At 44.8% G+C, this 21,052-nt stretch overlaps 1 protein-coding gene across 1 annotated transcript in view; it reads left to right on the top strand.

The window, feature by feature from the left end:
- znhit6 (zinc finger HIT-type containing 6) overlaps window positions 1-20,817 on the top strand; it is a 32,856-nt gene extending 12,039 nt beyond the window's left edge. Inside the window, exons 6-10 of the mRNA XM_084164126.1 lie at window positions 4,314-4,382; window positions 4,810-4,890; window positions 8,710-8,790; window positions 17,231-17,355; window positions 19,954-20,817. Coding sequence (XP_084020252.1) covers window positions 4,314-4,382; window positions 4,810-4,890; window positions 8,710-8,790; window positions 17,231-17,355; window positions 19,954-20,429 — 832 coding nt within the window. The 3' untranslated portion in view covers window positions 20,430-20,817. The remainder of the gene's footprint in view (window positions 1-4,313; window positions 4,383-4,809; window positions 4,891-8,709; window positions 8,791-17,230; window positions 17,356-19,953) is intronic.
- Window positions 20,818-21,052: the final 235 nt, after the last annotated feature.

The following is a 21,052-nucleotide window of genomic DNA, read 5'->3' as shown; positions in this document are numbered from 1 at the left end:
GCCTGCCTGCCCCCTTACCTCCCCCACCCGCCCCTTCTGCCCACATCCAAATGGAAATTCATAAGCACATTTTCATTGGATGTTTTGCCAGTTCTGCACACAATTCTCATTTTTTCAACCCTCCATCTATACCCACCTCCTTCCTTTCTCTCTGTTTTCCGGAAAAAACATGTCTCCAGTGCTGACTCCCTCTCCCTTTTGTAACGTTGCCACCTGGATGGAAGCACCGCCACCACCAAAGCAGAACCAGAAGGCCAAAGTTTTTTTTTGGGGGGGGTGGAATGAGGGATGGAGTGAGCTCAGCTGTGAGGAGTAGGAAGAGGAAGGTGGTACTGATGATGATGATGACGAAGACATACTGTACACCCTCACCTGTCCTAACGATGAAGGGGGAGGATGAGGAGAAGAAGTCATGAAGACTTGACGCTGCATGCCACATTCACCCTGTACCGTTCTGTTCCAGCCCTAACGATACTCAGCTGTAAGAGGAGGAGGATGGTAACGATAATGATGGAGACTTGACGCTGCCTGTTCTGTCCTGTCCTAGCCCTAATGATGCTCAGCTGTAGCCTAGCAGGCATGTACCAGAGACCAGTCACAGTGAGCCTAGGGTCACTCTTACAACTCTAAATGTGTAGAACGCGTTCTGGTCAAAAGTAGTGCACTATGTAGGGAATGGGGTGAAAATGCAACCCTATTAATAAAGGGGGATACAGTTCTTTAATCCTCCTGCCTTTGGACAACATGAAAGGACTCAAAGGAGGACTGAGTCTTTGTAGTTTGGTTGAGCCCACGGTGTGTAGTTTGGTTGAGACAAACAAAAAGGTGTAATGGGTCCGCACTCAAAAAGATGTTGCATAAAGCTTACTTCATTATTCAATGTAATGTATTATTTTCACTGCATCAGGGATAGCATACAGACGTTCAGGGTGTAGGTACCATTTTAATTCAAAACAGCATTTGTAAAGAACAGATGAGCAGCAGGTGCTTCTAATCAGGGTTGTCACTCATCTGCCAATCAGGGATTGGTTGAGCCCACGGTGTGTCGTTTGGTTGAGCCCACGGTGTGTCGTTTGGTTGAGCCCACGGTGTGTCGTTTGGTTGAGCCCACGGTGTGTCGTTTGGTTGAGCCCACGGTGTGTCGTTTGGTTGAGCCCACGGTGTGTCGTTTGGTTGAGCCCACGGTGTGTCGTTTGGTTGAGCCCACGGTGTGTCGTTTGGTTGAGCCCACGGTGTGTCGTTTGATTGAGCCCACGGTGTGTCGTTTGGTTGAGCCCACGGTGTGATGGGCCACCAGGGGAATTCATGATATGCTGAATGAAGGCAGCCAGATACCAAATGCAATGTGACGTCATGTTTTCAGACTTGAGTGACAACAGCCACAGTGATTATTTTCTGTTAGTGGGGTTGCTAAATGTTTTGCACCCTAGAGAGTCGGGACCATAGACTTAGATAGACATTGCGTCATTGTATCTGTCCTATTATGGCGTCTGTGAGAGCATGGGCAGCTACATTGAGGCCATCTCCATTTTGAATTAGTCAATTTTCTTCTTCGGTGGAGTTTTATGGCGGACTACATCCAAAAAGTTGTATTGCCGCCCACTTCTGGATTCAAATTAAAAAGAAAACCATACTTGATGGGGAAAAAATGACTTACTCCTCACAATTTTAAAAATAGTATGTTGACCAAAACAAAAAACTAACTCTCACTTCTTCCATCCGTCAAAGGCTCTGGGCCTGAGATGTTAGTATGGCTCGTAACAGCCTTTCATGTAACTCCTTCACTGAGAATTCCTCCAATCCCAGAAACCGCTCTACTGCATCCATAATGGTGTCCATCTTTCTGGACTTTTTCTCCACTTCGGCAGTGCTGTTGATCACCATAGCCATGAAGACTACAAAGTCCTAGTTGGCCCTGACTTTACCCACCTTATTCTCCTTCACCATCGTTGGGCATTCCAAAAATGTAGCAACATGGTTCCCACCACAATTGCAACATTTCACACGATCAATACTCATACCACATTCAATATGATCTTCTCCACAACTATCACACCTTGGATTGGATTCTTTCTTCTACAGACAGCGATCACACTGCATCAATCTTGAGACAAATGCTCTGACATGGTAAATCATATAACCCAACTTCACCTGTGTAGGGAGGGACTCTCCATTAACCACTCTATTCATCCGACGTGCATCAATCACTCCAGGGATATTTTTTTTTCTACCACATTGACATCCCACGAAACGGCAGATATTACCCGCTTGAGGGGTGCCCTGCTCCGAAGGGCCACGCACGACACGGCAACCTTCTTGAATCAGGTGCAACGCAACACAAGCCCTTTCTAATCCTCAGAAGTACATAGTCAAAACAAGTCCACTTCTCGTAATCCTCACTGCATTTACTTTACCCATCACTCTTTCCTCCAGTTTGGATAGCTCAAATGGATTCCTCAGGTTTGGCAACTCAATCTGCCCCTCAACTTACTGCACTCCTACAAGATAGAAGGGGACATTCACAGAACTAGACGTTTTGTTTTCCAACACTACTTTGCTCCGTTTCCCATTCTTGTGGACCATAGTCCAATTTCCTCGCTTTCACCGCCATTAGTTCCAAGATCCACACCTGCTTCCGCCATCTCATGACAGTAGTCAATTTTCTTATTTTACTACTTCTGAGTTGCCAAACAAACTGAAAGGGGACATACTGTTACCTGTAGTGTGTTGTCTGAACAAGTATAAAGCCAAGGCTGGCGATTTACTGCCACCTGTAGTTATGGAATGTTTGCTCATGAGTATAATGAATTGGCTGATCCCTCCTGATGACCCAGATGGAATCATGTGATTCTTCCTTAACCCACCCAGTTGACTACTTAAAAATGGTGAAAGTCCTCAAACATGGTGAAAGTGCCCATGCTATAATGAGCTTTTGGGCCCTAGAGTCCTGTATCATTCTCTATGGTCAGGTCTCATTATGGAATATCCGTCACCTGGAGTTGTAGTGTTGAGCATCTACACTATATATACAAAAGTATGTGGACACCCCTTCAAATTACTTAAGAGCTCAGTGACTTTCAACGTGGCTCCGTCATAGGATGCCACCTTTCCAACAAGTCAGTTCATTAAATGTCTGCCCTGCTAGAGCTGCCCCGGTCAACTGTAAGTGCTGTTATTGTGAAGTGGAAACATCTAGGAGCAAGCTCACAGAACGGGACCGCCGACGCACGTAGCGCGTCAAAATCATCTGTCCTCGGTTGCAACACTCACTACCGAGTTCCAAACTGTCTCTGGAAGCAACGTCAGCACTAACTGTTTGACGCGAGCTTCATGAAATGGGTTTGCATGGCTGAGCAGCCACTCACAAGCCTAAGATCACCATGCGCAATGCCAAGCGTCGGCTGGAGTGGTGTAAAGCACGCATTCTCAGGAGTAATGAATCACGCCATCTGGCAGTCCGATGGACGAATCTGGGTTTGGCAGATGCCAGAAGAACGCTACCTGCCCCAATGCATAGTGCCAACTTTAAAGTTTGGTGGAGGAGGAATAATGGTCTGGGGCTGTTTTTCATGGTTTGTGCTAAGCCCCTTAGTTCCAGTGAAGGCAAATCTTACCGCTACAGCATACAATGACATTCTAGACGATTCTGTGCTTCACACTTAGTGGCAACAGTTTGGGGAAGGCCCTTTCCTGTTTCAGCATGACAATGCCTCTGTGCACAAAGCGAGGTCCAGAAATGGTTTGTCGAGATCGGTGTGGAAGAACTTGACTGGCCTGCACAGAGCCCTGACCTCAACCCCATCAAACACTTTTGGGATGCATTGGAATGCTGACTGCGAACCAGGCCTAATCACCCAACATCAGTGCCCCGACCTCACTAATGCTTTTGTGGCTGAATGGAAGCAAGCCCCCGCAGCAATGTTCCAACATCTAGTGGAAAGCCTTCCCAGAAGAGTGGAGGCTGTTATAGCAGCAAAGGGGGGACCAACTCCATATTAATTCCCATGATTTTGGAATGAGATTTTCGACGAGCAGGTGTCCACATACTTTTGGTCATGTAGTGTATGTCATGGTCATCCCCATGACAACTCGGACTCATCCACACACACAGCTAGACACATACACAGCATCAGTCTTACATTGGGGTTAAAGACTTTCTCTCGCTGTCTCTTGAATGCAAAAGAGATTGTTTTAGCTGAGAGACCAAGCACTGGTTACTGCAAGAAGACCGTGCCACTGCCAACTGATATTGAAATTGTTTGTCCAATTTTTATATTTATTGTATTTCGCTCTCTTTCTGTTTTGTCCTTTAGGGAGAATCGTTTCCTATGGCACCTGAAGCTCCTGTTCCCTCAGAGCAGCTCAGAGTTCACTGAGAGAAGGTGAGTGGTGTGTGTTCCTGCCTGTCTGCTTACCTCCCTGCATGCCTACGTGCTTGTACACGTGTTACACTTACTTGTCGGGTAGCACCTCTGCCAGAACAGTCTTTAGGAGCACTGTTAATACCAGTTGATGTCAGAGTCCAGGGGGTTGTAACCTGCAACCGAGAGCATCCAGATCACTGGAGAGTGACTGTAGTGTTGCCAGAGGATTGTCTCAGCACCCATTTATCCTCTAATGTTGAGGATGATTGGTGATGTAGACCCACATGTAAATAGTAAGCCCTCCAACAAGTCATTGATCAAGATCACGGTTTGACTCATGGTTGGTTCCTTGGAACTTGGTTGGTTGTTCACTCTCTTTTTGTCTCTCTTACTCTGTCACTCCTTTCTTTCTTACCCTCTCGCTCTCCTCTCCATCTCTCCCCAGGGTGTCCGATGACCAAACACTTGAACAGATCCTCACCCCCTACATCCACCCTACAGAGTCTGAGCCAGTGAGACGTCAAAAGTAAGAACACTCCACTCTTATATAATCTACTAATCAAATTAAACCAAAATCTCCAAATCAATCCAAATAAAGGGTTGGCTGCTGGTTGAGCTACTGCTCTTGGAGAGTATCTGAATAGCTAGTAGTATCCATGCCTGATTGCCCGGCTAGTTTGTTTGGCTCCATCTTTCCTCCCAAACAGAGCCTGCCTAACGACCTCACTAGGTGGCTATGGCTGAAGATCCATCAAGTGGTCCTGCAAGCTAGAAACAGAGCAAACCAAGATGGAGACTGGTCCAGAGAGAGGAATGTCAATGTCTCTGAGCTGTAGCCAGGGCCCAAATCTAGCTGGAATCTACATGCAAAAAATAAAAATGGTCAAACTGTGTTTCATTAGAGGTTTAAGATATAGAAATGAAATGTGGTTTTGGTTCTGTCACTGTGTAGTTACTCAACAGCAGGAATAGAAAGTTAACAATGTGGTAATGGAGTCTGAAATCAACACCAGTTAGATGGGCAGTTTGGATGACCTACTTTTTCCATTGTTGTCTCGCCAGCTGTTTTCCCCTGAAACGGCTAAAGGAATATCATTACAACAGACACACGTAAACACAACTAATATCATTACTGTGGGGAGCAGAGAAACGGTGACTGACCACTTGACGCCACATGCGGTGTGTTACACTGCATTCTCACGTTCTACAGTCAACAGGAGTGGTGCAAACAAAGCTATTTAGATTTCAGTGAATTACATTTAACTGCTGATCACTAACGGACTGAAATTGAAACATCGCCAGTATGACACACAAAAGCTGCAATATCATTGTATTACAGTATCTACATTTTGTCCTTGAAGACAAGTCATCACATTTTCTTAAAGTTTTGTCTTCATTATCAATGGGGACAACCTTGGCTCTCTGTATCACGGTAAATATTTATACAGTTGCTATAACATGCAAATGTTTTGGGATTATGTCTCCTACTGCAGTCAGACCAGCTTTAAATCAAGTCTGTCTGCCATAAATGAGCCCTGTACGACACGGCCTCAATACTGTATTACAAGGACAAATATAGAAATACCCTGAAAATAAATGATTAAACACCCATGGTGAATTCATTAAGCCTCTGTTACTGTTCCCCAGTCCAATCCAAACTATCGTTTGACTATTTGTCTTGCAGGATACATAACGTTGAGCGTGTGTAATTGCATTTATATTTGATGGTTTTCTTCGTGAGAAGTATGCTGAATTAAAATGTTATTTTATTTCATGTTGCTGTACATTTCTTGTGGTTTTGTGTCCTAAAACCCTATGAAATTGGATTTGGTAGGTACACCCCAAGGACTTATTTTTAGCTGTGAGTAGCTCAGTAGTATCTCAGTACAGCGAGCGTGCAGCTTAAAGCGTTTTCTCTTGTCTTCCAAATGAAATACACTACATGACCAAACGTATGTGGACACATGCTCGTCGAACTTCTCATTCCAAAATCATGGCCATTAATATGGAGTTGGTCCCCTCTTTGCTGCTATAACAGCCTCCACTCTTCTGGGAAGTCTTTCCACTAGATGTTGGAACATTGCTGCGGGGACTTGCTTCCATTCAGCCACAAGAGCATTAGTGAGGTCGGGCACTGATGTTTGGCGATTTAGCATGGCTCGCAGTCGGCGTTCCAATTCATCCCAAAGGTGTTCAATGGGGTTGAGGTCAGGGCTCTGCAGGCCAGTCAAGTTCTTCCAAACCGATCTCGACAAACCATTTCTGAATGGACCTCGCTTTGTGCACGTGGACATTGTCATGCAGAAACAGGAAAGGGCCTTCCGCAAACTGTTGCCACAATGTTGGAAGCACATAATTGTCTAGAATGTCATTGAATGCTGTAACGTTAAGATTTCACTTCACTAGAACTAAGGGGCCTAGCCCGAAGCATGAAAAACAGCCCCAGACCATTATTCCTCCCCCACCAAACTTTACAGTTGGCACTATGCATTCGGGCAGGTAGTGTTCTCCTGGCATCCGCCAAATCCAGATTCGTCCGTCGGACTGCCAACTCAGTATTGAGTGTTGCAACCGAGCACAGATTATTTTTACGCGCTTTAGCACTCGGCGGTCCCGTTCTATGAGCTTGTGTGGCCTACCACTTCACGGCGAGCCATTGTTGCTCCTAGACATTTCCACTTCACAATAACAGCACTTACAGTTGACCGGGGCAGCTCTAGCAGGGCAGAAATTTGACGAACTGACTTGTTGGAAAGGTGGCATCCTGTGACGGTGCCACATTGGAAGTCACTGAGCACTTTAGGAAGGCCATTCTACTGCCAATGTTTGTCTATGGAGATTGCATGGCTGTGTGCTCGATTTTTATACACCTGTCAGCAACAAGTGTGGCTGAAATAGCTGAATCCACTAATTGAAGGAGTGTCCACATACTTTTGTGTATCTAGTTCTATTCAATTAGAATGCGCCTATCAGCAGGGGGAGAAAGCTAACATTATTATGATGGAGAGTGAAATTGTAAATTATGCAATGAGCTATATGTCATTAAAAGTGATACACTCGCTGTGGACAATGACGTCCCTTTCATGCAATACTTGATCTCAAATCGTCCTCACGTTGGTTGGAAACAAGACTACGAAGTCTGGCATCGCAAGCAATCCCTCCGTGCCAATTATGTGAAATCGCTCCTTCCACATAACTGTCTGGATTCTCTAGAACTGTTTGGATTCTCTAGAAATGTTTTTGTTTATTCAAAGAAGCAGAATGCCATCAATCTCATCTTTTGGTGGTTGGATAATTTTTTGTAAATCGAATACAGAGTAGACCACTATGTCATGCTTGGCCCTTGACACCTCCCAGCTGTGTGTTGCCTTCCTTCTCTGGCCTGACCGGTACGATGGATGACACACTGCTTGGTCTAGGCTCACAGTAACGTGACTTAACAAGGAATGATGTGAGAGCTTTAACACTCATCTCCACAGGGGGAATGTTTTCCATAAGGGACGGGTGAATGACATACTAAACTAAACACAATGTTTCCTTTTAATTTGATTTCATTTTAGATTACCGGCTTGCCAGAAAAAGGCAATCAAATGAAAGTGAGAATTACATTTTGGTAGACTAAATATAACATCTGTCGTTATTCTCCAGTGGCCTTTTTTTATTTGGAAGTGATTGACTTGGGAAGAACACGCTTGAAATGCAGTAATACAATAACATTTACATACTCCCTAGCTACAGGGACAGTATGCTACTTCTCTCACCTCTCTTTCTGTCCCTAACTCTCCATCTTTCCCTCCTAAAAACTATTTTTAACCCCACTCTCTCCCCTTACTCTGTCTCGACCCCACTGTCTCACCTCCCCTCTTTCAGTTTCAACCTCTCTCACCCTATCTTTCTCACCTCATTTGATCTACAGTCTGTCCTCTAACCCTCCAGCTCCAGCCATGTGAAGCAGGCTAGGGGCCTTTGCTTAGTCTGGCCACAAGTGGGGGGGGGGGGGTTTAACTGGCCAGGCCTCATTGGTTCCCAGTGTAGACTGTGTATATAGGAGGCTTAGTCACCTGTAGCTGAGAGAGTCCCTCTTACGTTCCTTAGACAGAAAACAGCAGTCTGTTCTCTGTCAACGGGCCAGACTGAGCGCGATAGAGGCAGCAGCTCGACTGGAGCTAGACATCAGTACAACCTCAGTCATTGTAGTCTTTGTTTTCTGTGACCACTCGTTGACCCCTCTTAAGAAAATAAGTGCAAGTTTGTACACTTTTTCAAAATCCTAACCCTATGCTCCACAGCCTTGTATTACTTATTTTGATACCTTCTCTAACCTGTTGTCATTGATGTCTTTCAGGTTGAAGATGTACGTCCACAGCCCATTTGATCACGTCAGGGTCTTCATGAAGGCTGAGGGCAGGAAAGCCAACTCTGTGAGGTACGAATGACTCTAAAGCTAGGAGAATATCCATTTGAAGTGCTTTTTTGTCCAGAAGTGAGCTTAATATGGGTCTGGTAAACTGATGTTAAATTTGCCCAAATTGGACCACAGTTCTCCTATTAACAGCACTGTCCATTCCATTTATATTCATTCATTGTGTCTCATCCAATTGTTCCAGGAACCAAAGTTCTAATAAAATTAAACACAAAGATTTGTAATCTCATCAAAAGTGTTGTCAGAATCCTGTCAGCACTCAGGAGGCATTCTGTCCATGTGACCATTCTGATTCCGCCAGCCTCGCCACTCGTGATGGATTTATCCGGCATGTATGAAATCGACTTAATGGGTTTATGAACATGACATCACTCGCCTCGTAAATTCCTGCTGAGCTACGCAGTGCGAAAGCAGATAGAGCAGGGAAGCGCGATGAAGATTTTCACTTCCCCCGGCCTAATTCTGTATGTGTTGTAATTCCAGTTGATTCCACATTTTGGGAGTTCCATTGATCATTTGGATACACACACATGCTTTGTGTGGGAAGGGGATGGAGCTGGTGTTGATGGCACCCATTTGCCTCGCCCAGTCCTTGGCTGCCATCCATTTCCACTTAGTCATAGAGAGAGAGAGAGTTTATCCTCTACACTCATATCCTGCTGTGCGCTCTGACCCCACACCTTCAGTCTACCAAGCCACCTGCCCAGCCCCCTTACGTACCCTTCTAATGTGGAGGTACTTGTTCTTCTTCGCAAATAGCGTCAACATGACAGTGAGTCTCCCCCGGCCCATACCACTCCTGAGATAGTCGTTTAGGTTACTTACTACAAGCTTCACTACGTTGATCTATGCACTTGCAATTTTGGGGGGGAGTAGCCAACACCTTTTGGTAACTTTCACAAGGGTGCGATGGTAACCTTTTCTCTATTTTTGTATTTTCATTTTGTGAAGGCAAGGAAAAGTTGCCTTCCCTTGCTAGTAGCAGCCTGGCTAGCCGTCTTTAGCCTGATTTTAAATAAAACAAAATAAAAACATGGCAAGCTATCTAGTAGCCTTATTAGCTTCCCACATCTCCATGTGAAAAAATCTAACCATAATAAAAAAATATGCCCTGACAAATATTCTTATACCTGCAGGTGTAACCGAAAACATTCTCCCAGTTTGATATGCTGCTTGTGTATTCATTCTGATATCAGCTAAAAATAGAACATGTTTTGGTCATGGAGAAAAAAATCCCATGGCTAGCTAGTTGGCTACAGCAGGTTCTACCATTCCACAACAGCCTGTAATCACTAGTTATTACTTCTAAACAAAATACCTTTTTGGGTGGATTCTTGTTGTTTGGTTTACTGTTTGAACAGTTGCTGAGATTTTATTTGGTTATCAATACTTTGATGAATAGCCTATAGATCAGATCAAGGAACCAAGCAACAACACTGCCCCCACGGCTGCGGAAGGAATCATACAGCGTATCTCAATTTTCAGGTAGTAAAAAAGTATGTCGAATGCCAGAGCGTATTACAAGGATCGGAGAAGACATTGCAACACTCCGAGTCTTGCGTCTGTGTAGAGCGTGTAGTAAGCTTTAGTCCTTAGTTAGTGATTGGTATCCCAGGGGCCCCTCTTGTCACAGTCATCTCAGACTCTTTTGTCTCTGTTCTTTTGGATACAAAGTAAGTCCCACACACACACTCCCCACGCTATACACAGACCAGGTGCATCAGATCCCCATCAGGTTATGTAAGCGTAGTGAAAACTGCATTTTAAACCCCAGGATTTTCTATGAAGTTTCACCCTTGAATAGTTTCGCTGGTGTGCATGGATTCCTTCAGCCTTGAGACCTTGTTGCCCACTAGTCCAGTCAGGACACACTATTAACAGTGGGGCTGTGGGTTGTCATGTAACCTCAATCCTTAAAGGATGTGTGCCCTAAATGGCATCCTATTCCCTACATAGTGCACTACTTTTGACCAGAGCCCTATAGGCACTATTTAGCTAATAAGGTACCATTTGGGACACAACCAGGGTGTAGATGAGGGGAGGGGGGGGGGGGGACAGCTGGTTGGCAGCAGAATGTGGAAATAGCAGTTACCCTGCCTACCGCCTGCTACCCTGCCTACCGCCTGCTACCCTGCCTACCCCCTGCTACCCTGCCTACCCCCTGCTACCCTGCCTACCCCCTGCTTCCCTTCCTACTCCCTGCTACCCTTGCTACCCTGCCTACCGCCTACCCCCTGCTACCCTGCCTACCCCCTGCTACCCTGCCTACCGCCTACCCCCTGCTACCCTGCCTACCCCCTGCTATGACTAATGGAGATATTCATCCATCAACACCACGTCCTGTCTCACCAACCTACTGCCTGTTAACGACACACACGCGCATGCATGCATGCATACATACATACATACATACACACGCGCACGCATACACACACGCACACATACATACACACGCGCACGCATACACGCACGCACGCATACACACATACACACACACACAGGTAGATGTGGGAGGGAGATGGGTGGTGAAGGGGGGGCTGGGGTAGGAGAAGTGTTGCAAACTTCTGAAATGTGCTCCTGTCAGCATTATGGTAGGCGTCAGCGAGGTGCTGAGCGTGTTAATGAGATGTGTAGCATTACCCTAGCGGCTAGCCCACCCTGAGACGCAGCAGAGTACAGTAGGGAGGGGAACAATACCAGAGGTGTGACTCTTACTTTCCCTATTAGCTAATCACCATCACCCCCCCCCCCCCCCACACACACACACATCTTAATGGTCCTTGATACAGGGCTCTATAATGACCTATCATTACGTGTGGTATTTTACTTTTACTAAGTGTTTATGATCAACATTATGGTATTTTAGTAGGACAGACATATTCTCCCATGTCCAAGGTGGAATTACCTCATAATATCAGCAAGGTACAGTTCCATAACAGGACCAAGGCTAGAGCAGGGCATGATAGTGGAGGGAACAAGAACCACACAGTGAGGGAGAAGCCATAACTGTGATGAGGAGAGGGGCCCTGGGCTCCTAACAGGGGTCACATCCTATTGAAGGGCTCCCAAAAGGGGGTCCGTGCAGCCCAACCATGACTGGGCCTCCTCCCTCTTGGTAGAACAATGGTTATCTTCTGGGGATTCTAGATCCCTCCTATGGAACTGTGTGATTACATGTTATGAAGTAATTCTGTTCTCTGGGACTGGATGCACAATATGGCTAGTTTTACCTGTAGTACACTTGAAGTTGCTGTGTCGGATTCAGACCACCTCCCTTGTTGTTTTGAGGAAAGGGCCTCCTCGAGTGAAGGACAAAATCTATGCATGCAATGGATGGCGGTCCATGAGATCGACATGTGCTGTACATGTTGTAGAGTGCAACTTTTTAAGTTGGTGTTCATAGAGCACTGGCTACCTTCTGCAGGTCACCTGAGCCGGGTTTGGACAGAACAGTACAGTCCAAAGTTGGCCACAGGTCATTCTGATCCTGTGTTGACTTTCTTACAAAACGTCTGCCGGAATATCAAGTATGAATCAAATAAATGGCTGCTCCTGTGCTGAACATAGCTGTGTAACCAGTAAATATCCTCTTACTTGAAGAGAAGCAGCCCGAGCGTCAAGAGCCCTAACCCCTCGGGCTGGATGTTTGTTTATTTATTTAATACCTTTTTTAAATGTTGATTTTATTTCTGATTCATTCCACTCGTTTGGATCCAGAGGATGTCCTTCCATCAGTCAACTCGCTGCAGAGTAGAGCAGAGACCCAAGGCCATGGAGCAGCTGGGCTGGCCAGCCTGACGAGGAGAAATGCTGCCTAGTTTAAAATATCAAACACACACACACTGCAAAAGACGGGGTTAAGTGTGCATCACAGCTTTATCATCTGTTTTCTCCTCTGAAGATGGTCTGAGCCCCCTAAACCACAGGCAGCTGTAATGTTCCTTTAGCTGTCCCAAAGACTACTCTCTCCTCACATATCTGTGGTGTGATGTATCAACCCTCTCCTTAAGGCGTACGCATGCTTCCCAGCCGAAACAGTTCGGTAGAGTTCGTGCATATACAGTGCCTTGCAAAAGTATTCATCCCCCTTGGCATTTTTCCTATTTTGTTGCATTCCAACCTGTAATTTAAATGGATTTTTATTTGGATTTCATACACAAAATAGTCAAAATTGGTGAAGTGAAATGAAAAAAATTACTTGTTTCAAAGAATTCACAAAAATAAATAACAGAAAAGTGGTGTGTGCATATGTATTCACCCCCTTTGCTATGAAGTCCCTAAATAAGATCTGGTGCAAACAATTACCTTCAGAAGTCACATAATTAGTTAAATAAAGTCCACCTGTGTGCAATGTAAGTGTCACATGATCTGTCACATGATCTCAGTGTATATATACACCTGTTCTGAAAGGCCCCAGAGTCTGCAACACCACTAAGCAAGGGGCACGACCAAGGAGCTCTCCAAACAGGTTAGGGACAAAGTTGTGGAGAATCCCACGGAGCACCATTTAAAATCCATTATAAAAAAATAAAAAATAATTGAAAGAATATGGCACCACAACAAACCTGCCAAGAGAGGGCCGCCCACCAAAATTCATGGACCAGGCAAGGAGGGCATTAATCAGAGGCAACAAAGAGTCCAAAGATAACCCTGAAGGAGCTGCAAAGCTCCACAGCAGAGATTGGAGTATCTGTCCATAGGACCACTTTAAGCCGTACACTCCACAGAGCTGGGCTTTACGGAAGAGGGCCAGAAAAGAGCCATTGCTTAAAGAAAAAAATAAGCAAACACGTTTGGTGTTCGCCAAAAGGCATGTGGGAGACTCCCCAAACATATGGAAGAAGGTACTCTGGTCAGATGAGACTAAAATTGAGCTTTTTGGCCATGAAGGAAAATGCTATGTCTGGCGCAAACCCAACACCTCTCATCACCCTGAACACCATACCCACAGTGAAGCATGGTGGTGGCAGTATCATGCTGTGGGGATGTTTTTCATCGGCAGGGACTGGGAAACTGGTCAGAATTGAAGGAATGATGGATGGCGCTAAATACAGGGAAATTCTTGAGGGAAACCTGTTTCAGTCTTCCAGAGATTTGAGACTGGGACGGAGGTTCACCTTCCAGCAGGACAATGACCCTAAGCATACTGCTAAAGCAACACTCGAGTGGTTTAAGGGGAAACATTTTAATGTCTTGGAATGGCTTAGTCAAAGCCCAGACCTCAATCCAATTGAGAATCTGTGGTATGACTTAAAGATTGCTGTACACCAGCGAAACCCATTCAACTTGAAGGAGCTGGAGCAGTTTTGCCTTGAAGAATGGGCTAAAATCCCAGTGGCTAGATGTGCCAAGCTTATAGAGACATACCCCAAGAGACTTGCAGCTGTAATTGCTGCAAAAGGTGGCTCTACAAAGTATTGACTTTGGGGGGGATGAATAGTTATGCACGCTCAAGTTTTCTGGATTTTGGATTATTTCTTGTTTGTTTCACACAAAAAAATATTTTGCATCTTCAAAGTGGTAGGCATGTTGTGTAAATCAAATGATACAAACCCCCCCAAAAAATCAATTTTAATTCCAGGTTGTAAGGCAACAAAATAGGAAAAATGCCAAGGGGGGTGAATACTTTCGCAAGCCACTGTATTATGATGACATTTGTTGAGGTTTTGGACTTTGAGGGTTTTTTCAGCTGTTCGTGCACACATTTTTTCTGGAGGCAAGCAGAAATTCGGAACTGGAGTCTACGCCCCTTCGTCGGTGATTGGTCAACAGTAAGGATTCTTCAATAAAGTCTTTGTTGTCATTCAACGAGAGACGACTCGTTTTCATGCAATTGTTTTCATTGAAGAATACTGCACCAAACGTTTTAGTTGGATGTAAAATTGCGCAACTAAGATCTTATCTGCAAAAACGTAAAAATGAATGACAGATTTCTTGAGTTATCTTAGATTAATTCGGACTATTCTGAGGAAGTGTATACTCGTTATGGTGTCTCAATGGACAAACGGTACTATTGATGCTTTTTTTCTCGAATTTCAAGCAAAGGTATTTTTAGGAAGTATGCAAACACTTGTTCAGCTAGCTGAGTTCGGATAGGCGCCAGCCAAACTGAAGCATGCTGACGCCTTTAGCCTTCCTAAAACCGTGTCTATCTCCCCTCGCTCAGCTCTCTTAAAGATCCCCTTGTGTTTCTCTTTGCTTAGCACATGCTTGTATTCAGTCTCTTGGTACTGCAATGCAAATATTTGTTTCTTCTTATTATTATTATTAATACAGCTGGGTAATGATTCTAAGAATCTTAACTAAAGGACCCAACCACAGTCTGGTAAAGCAGTCATCTGCACATAGCTGTGGTTTGCTGCCTCCTCACTTATAACCTGAACTGAAGCTCTTTGATTCTGTATCAATATTCCTCTAGCTTACATAAGATGGCTGTTGTGGTTTGGATCCCCTTAGGTTAGATAAGAGACACTGTTGTGAAAGTTAGAGCCCGACCGATATATCTGTTCACAGACATTATCGGCTGATATTTTACAGCTATATCGGTATTGTCAATGTCTACCTCCTTTCTCTGGTTTAGAGCCCCCACACACCCTCTATAAAATACAACAAATGAATTCCCTCTGAAGTAACTCCTGATCAGAGCTCTGTGGACTCACTCTGCTCAGGACCCATTCTATTTTGTATCTGCGCAGAAAGTTCTAGAATTTAACATCAGAATCAAGAAGATTCTGAGAACAGTTCAGTTCCTCTCGGACAAAAGTCCCTCGGGCTGGTAACGGCCACTCGAGCGTCAGTTATTTGGCTGTGGTCCTGACCACATCTCACTTCTCTCATCCTCCCTGGCCAAATGCTGCAGCTACCTACTCATCCTTCAGTAAAAATAGTTAGGTAGCTGTTGGTGGAAAATAATGGGAGCCCCCATGGAGCTTCTACAGAACCCAACAGTAAACCGTGGGTGTATTCTTTCTTCCGGTGGTGTTAGCGCTTAGAGGCACATGCATGTACATGTAGAACACACAACAGACATATTTCCCAGAGGATGTCTGTCTGGATTCTCTAACCAGAGAGAGGGTTTGTAGATTTGCCAACTGACAGGAGTATGAGTTGCAGCTCCCTCCTCGTCGTTCTCGCTCTCTACGTATGTTACCCTGTCTGTTTTGCTTGCAGGAGTATTGAAGGGTTTGGGGGTACACTATATATACAAAAGTATGTGGACACCCCTTCAAATTAGTGGATTCGGCTGTTTCAGCCACACCCGTTGCTGACAGGTGTATAAAATCGAGCACACAGCCATGCAATCTCCATAAACAAACATTGGTAGTAGAATGGCCTTACAATGACATTCTAGACGATTCTGTGCTCCCAACTTTGTGGCAACAGTTTGGTGTAGGCCCTTTCCTGTTTCAGCATGACAATGCCCCCGTGCACAAAGCGAGGTCCATACAGAAATGGTTTGTCGAGATCGGTGTGGAAGAACTTGACTGTCCTGCACAGAGCCCTGACCTCAACCCTATGAAACACCTTTGGGATGAATTGGAACGCCGACTGCGAGCCAGGCCTAATCACCCAACATCAGTGCCCACCTCACTAATGCTCTTGTGGCTGAATGGAAGCAAGTCCTCGCAGCAATGTTCTAACATCTAGTGGAAAGCCTTCCTAGAAGAGTGGAGGCTGTTATAGCAGCAAAGGGGGGACCAACTCCATATTAATCCCCATGATTTAGGAATTAGATGTTTGACGAGCAGGTGTCCACATACCTTTGGTCATGTAGTGTATATTAGAGTTAGGCCTATATCATGTCTAGGTTGTAAGCAGGATGGGCTTGAAATGGTTGAGCGTGGAGGCAAACCATGTCCTTCCATAGGACTGTTATCCGTTAGGGATAGTGATAGATCATCATGCTAACACGACAGGATTACTCAGGCTCTACTGATGTAATCGCAAAAAGAGAGACAAACACGAGGAGCTTCAAGGGCTGCAGCGGTTTTGGTGAGAAATGTTGACTCGGGTAAAGTCAGTAGTTTCCATTCTCCATGAGGAGGGATGGGAATCAGCACTGTGGAGTTTTACTCAAACCATGAGTCCTATCTCCATCAATCCTCCTCCTCCAAAGATCCACCAAGCCTCAGCCATGAAGTCATAGAAGGATTCTACAACTACAGCAGATGGGATGTTTTATTTTATTTTGGCTAACCCTAGCCCTTTTCCTAACCTTAACCTAATTATCCAAACCTGCTACGTTAATTATCCTAACCTGCTGCTTAAGTTCTCCTAACCTGCTATGAAAAGTCAATTTTGACAAAAACTGTAGACAATCTAGTCAAAACCGAGGAGGAGCGAGAATGTCGACAATGAACAGTGGCCATTTTTGTTCACCTGGCTGCTATAGCTTCTGGTGGTTGGAGTGTAGTAACACGTTTTGTTTATTTTTTTTGTTTAGGTATCAAGAGCTGGACTTGGCAAAGACCTTGAAGGAAAACCTGAAGTTCAAACTTGTGATTGAGTACCCGTCGCTACACATCGTTCTCAAGGACCGCTGCCATGACTACCCACTGAAAGGACCAGGTAATAACAAGCACACCAACCACACCTACAGTAAGTAGGCTGCAAGTAGGCAATCCATTATCCCTTCTAGAAAGTTTGAATGTAACATTTCGCTAAGAACAACCTCACCAAGGCTGGTGTTAGAGAGGGAGCAGAACTCTGACGTGATGAGTTGGTCCATCCTTACATTAACATGACATCTCCAGTTAGTTTGTTTCATTAGTCAGCAGTTAGTTTGTTTGATATAGTCCGAAAATGTTTTGCATGTCAGCAATCAGGTTTTCAAAGATGGTTTTCCTTTAATGTCAGATCATGTCCTGCAGTCTCCTGGTGACTCCCTTTATGACAACATGCTGCCCCAGAAGAAACGTGTGTTCTGTGTAATGGCACACACTCCAACACCCCAGAAAGAGGATCCGATATGATTCACGTAGGAACTGTTACAATTATGGATGGGGGTTAGGGTTAAGGCAGGAAGGGAGAGTGGCCAGAACGTTGGTCGTCCTACTTGATCTCATATTTCAAAACAAGTCTTACAGGAGGCTACGTCATACACAGACGCCAAGTTGAGGTAGTACATGCCTGGAGATGCCAATGTCAGGGACAGCAACGAAAACAAACAGTAGGTAGGCCTAATCAAATCACCACACTTGGCCTCAGTAACGGATGGATCCTTGAGGTCATTTTAGCTCTTGAGTGTGTTGCTAAGCTGTTGCACTGTAACTCTACTTGTACTGCTACTGAGATAGTCTCCACTACATTGAGAGAACAGCCTGTAGGAAGTGATGAAGGGTAATCGGACCCTGTGGTATGCTGTCTGTTTCTGATAAGGCCATGTTGCCAAGCTGTTACTCTGTAGTGTCAATTATAGTAACATTACTACTGAGTCACCACAACACAGAGAGAGGCCTGCATGAGGTGATAGCACATCGGACCCTGTGGCTGAACATCTGTGTACCGTATTTACAGAGGAGCTATCTAAACTTGTAGTAATCAAGATCGAATTAGAGCCCGGGGGGGTGCATTAATTTAAGTTAGTCTCACTCAAATATCATATTAACTGCAAACATTTCTCACCACCCTATGGCAAAATGTGTAAAATTGCAGGAAATTAGCTTTAAAACAGCAACTGCGGCCCGTCATGAGTTCAGATTTTTTTGTTTCCCCCACCCCCATCAAAGTTGCCCGTCTGTGGTGAGTGAATGACGGTCAGTCATGGTTCCTTTGGGTTGGGTCATGCCCTATGATAAGCCCCACTTCAAAAAAGTATATGTTCCTACTAGCACTGACTTTGCTGAGAACTACTTTATTGGGGGGAAATGTACTTACTATGACTTTGATGTCAAAGACTCCAGTCACCCAAGTCATAGACTGTTCTCTCTGCTACCGCACGGCAAGCGGTACCGGAGCGCCGAGTCTAGGTCCAAAAGGCTCCTTAACAGCTTCTACCCCCAAGCCATAAGACTGCTGAACAATTAATCAAATGGCCACCCGGACTATTTACATTGACACCCCCCCGCCCCCCTTTGTTTTTACACTGCTGCTACTCGCTGTCTATTATCTATGCATAGTCATTTTATCTACCTACATGTACAAATTACCTGTACTAACCGGTGCCCCCGCACATAGACTCGGTACCGGTACCCCCTGTATATAGCCTCGTTATTGTTATTTTCTATTGTATTTTTTTCTTTATTTGGTAAATATTTTCTTAGCTCTATTTTCTTAAAACTGCATTGTTGGTTAAGTGCTTGTAAGTAAGCATTTCACGGTAAGGTCTACCTACACCTGTTGTATGTGACAAAAAAAATTTTTTTTGATGTGGTTGTCTCCCCCAGCTATCTTAAGATGAATACACTAATTGTAAGATGGGCTCCCGAGTGGCGCAGCGGTCTAAGGCACTGCATCTCAGTGCTTGAGGCGTCACTACAGACCCCCTGGTTCGATTCCAGGCTGTATCACAACCGGCCGTGATTGAGAGTCCCATAGGGCGCCGCGCAATTGGCCCAGCGTCGTCCGGGTTTGGCCGGTGTAGGCCGTCATTGTAAATAAGAATTTGTTCTTAACTGACTTGCCTAGTTAAATAAAGATTAAATAAATAAAAAGATGCTCTGTATAAGATGGCTAAATGACTAAAATGTATAACACACAAGTCATCTCAGTTTCATAAGAGACACTTTGTCTAATGAGACAAGTCATAGACCCAGCCTCGTTGTTTCATTCTGTTCACATGCATGGGTAATAATCTTGTCAAATGTTCTAATCAATCTTCCGAAAATGATTACAGTGAAATAGGAGCTTTTGGTGATGGAGTATTTCTTCACATTGATATAACACTTTTACGCCCCCTGATTCCTCACCCCCTCCTGCAACATACGTCCGCCCTACTTTATTGCATAACTAATGGGCTGGCACGCCACCACGTTCAACTAAGTCCCGCTGAGCCAAATGATGCCGTCAGCTTAGCCAGACCCTGCCTGTGCTAATGTAGAAGTGTGTTTTTGTGTGTGTTGAGCATGGTGAGACTGCAGGGTGTAGGGCAGTGTGTGCGTGTGTGTACGCAGCATGGCAACTCCCACATCCCATTAACGATTGCCCCCCACCGCCCTTTCATTTCAGCGGAGGCTGTGTCGGCCCATGGCAGTCCCATGATGGAGGGGGCATGGCGGGGTAACGGTCGGAGGGAGGAGGGGGGGACAGAGGTCTCACAGCCCCAACTGGGGCCACCCCTCCTGGGGAGCTCTCCTGAGACTGATCCACCCAAGAAGAAAAGAGCCAAGAGAGAACCAGAGGAACTTGAGGATGGGGAGATTGGAGACGGTGACGATGATGTGGAAGCTGATAAGATGGTCAAAGAGATTGTTGTTGCCCATGGTGCTGATGATAATGGGGATGATGAGATGCCAGTTGATTGTTTCCATGGTGATTGCCAAGGTGAAGACAACCCAAATGATGGTAATAACCATGTTGAAACCGATTCTGGTGGTTGTTGTATTGGCGATCCATTAATTGCTGCTACTGAAGCAGTTGATGACAAAATCAAAGAGGGGATCCAGAGAGAGGGAGGGGATGAGCCAGAACCTGCAGTCTGTTAATCTCTTGAGCCATTTCCCAGTCAATAATGATAATAATATTCATATCGATCATGATGTTAATTATAATGACACTGGGGTTGATGTCAGTAACTATGACGTTAAAGAGCAGCATGTTAAAGATGCTAGTGATGATAAAATGACTGAAGAGTTGGAAGCAGAGGGAGAGTGAATCTTGGCATATGTTTTCTTTATGTAATCAAATGTGATGCAGTTGGACCTACTTATAAAAACGTATTTTTTGCATTGTTTCCTCATACAGTAGTGGTTATTTCAACAGCCAATGGGATTTTATCTGCCAATGATGTTAATTTGTTTTTTGTCATCCTTTTTATTAGATTTTGTACATTATCGATTGAAATGCTTTCTTAAATAAATAATGTAACATGAAGTCACTTTGTTTTTATTGACTGGGATATCAGACACCTTTTTGATTGTGTGGTACAGTAGCTACGAAGTCTAATGCATTTGTGACAAGTTTTGAAATGGTCACACTTTCACAGGATTCTGTCATACAAACTTGGTTAATTATTCAGTATAGTTGGTTAGACATCCCTCAGTTGGAGTGCTAGACAGCCAGCATCTGTCATCATGCCCTGTTCAGATTCATCTGTCTCAAAGGAGCT

Source organism: Coregonus lavaretus, assembly GCF_964263955.1.
Source record: "Coregonus lavaretus genome assembly, chromosome: 6".
NCBI lineage: Eukaryota > Metazoa > Chordata > Actinopteri > Salmoniformes > Salmonidae > Coregonus > Coregonus lavaretus.
The sequence above is the reverse complement of the archived record's forward strand: the minus strand, read 5'-3'. Positions and strand labels throughout refer to the sequence as shown.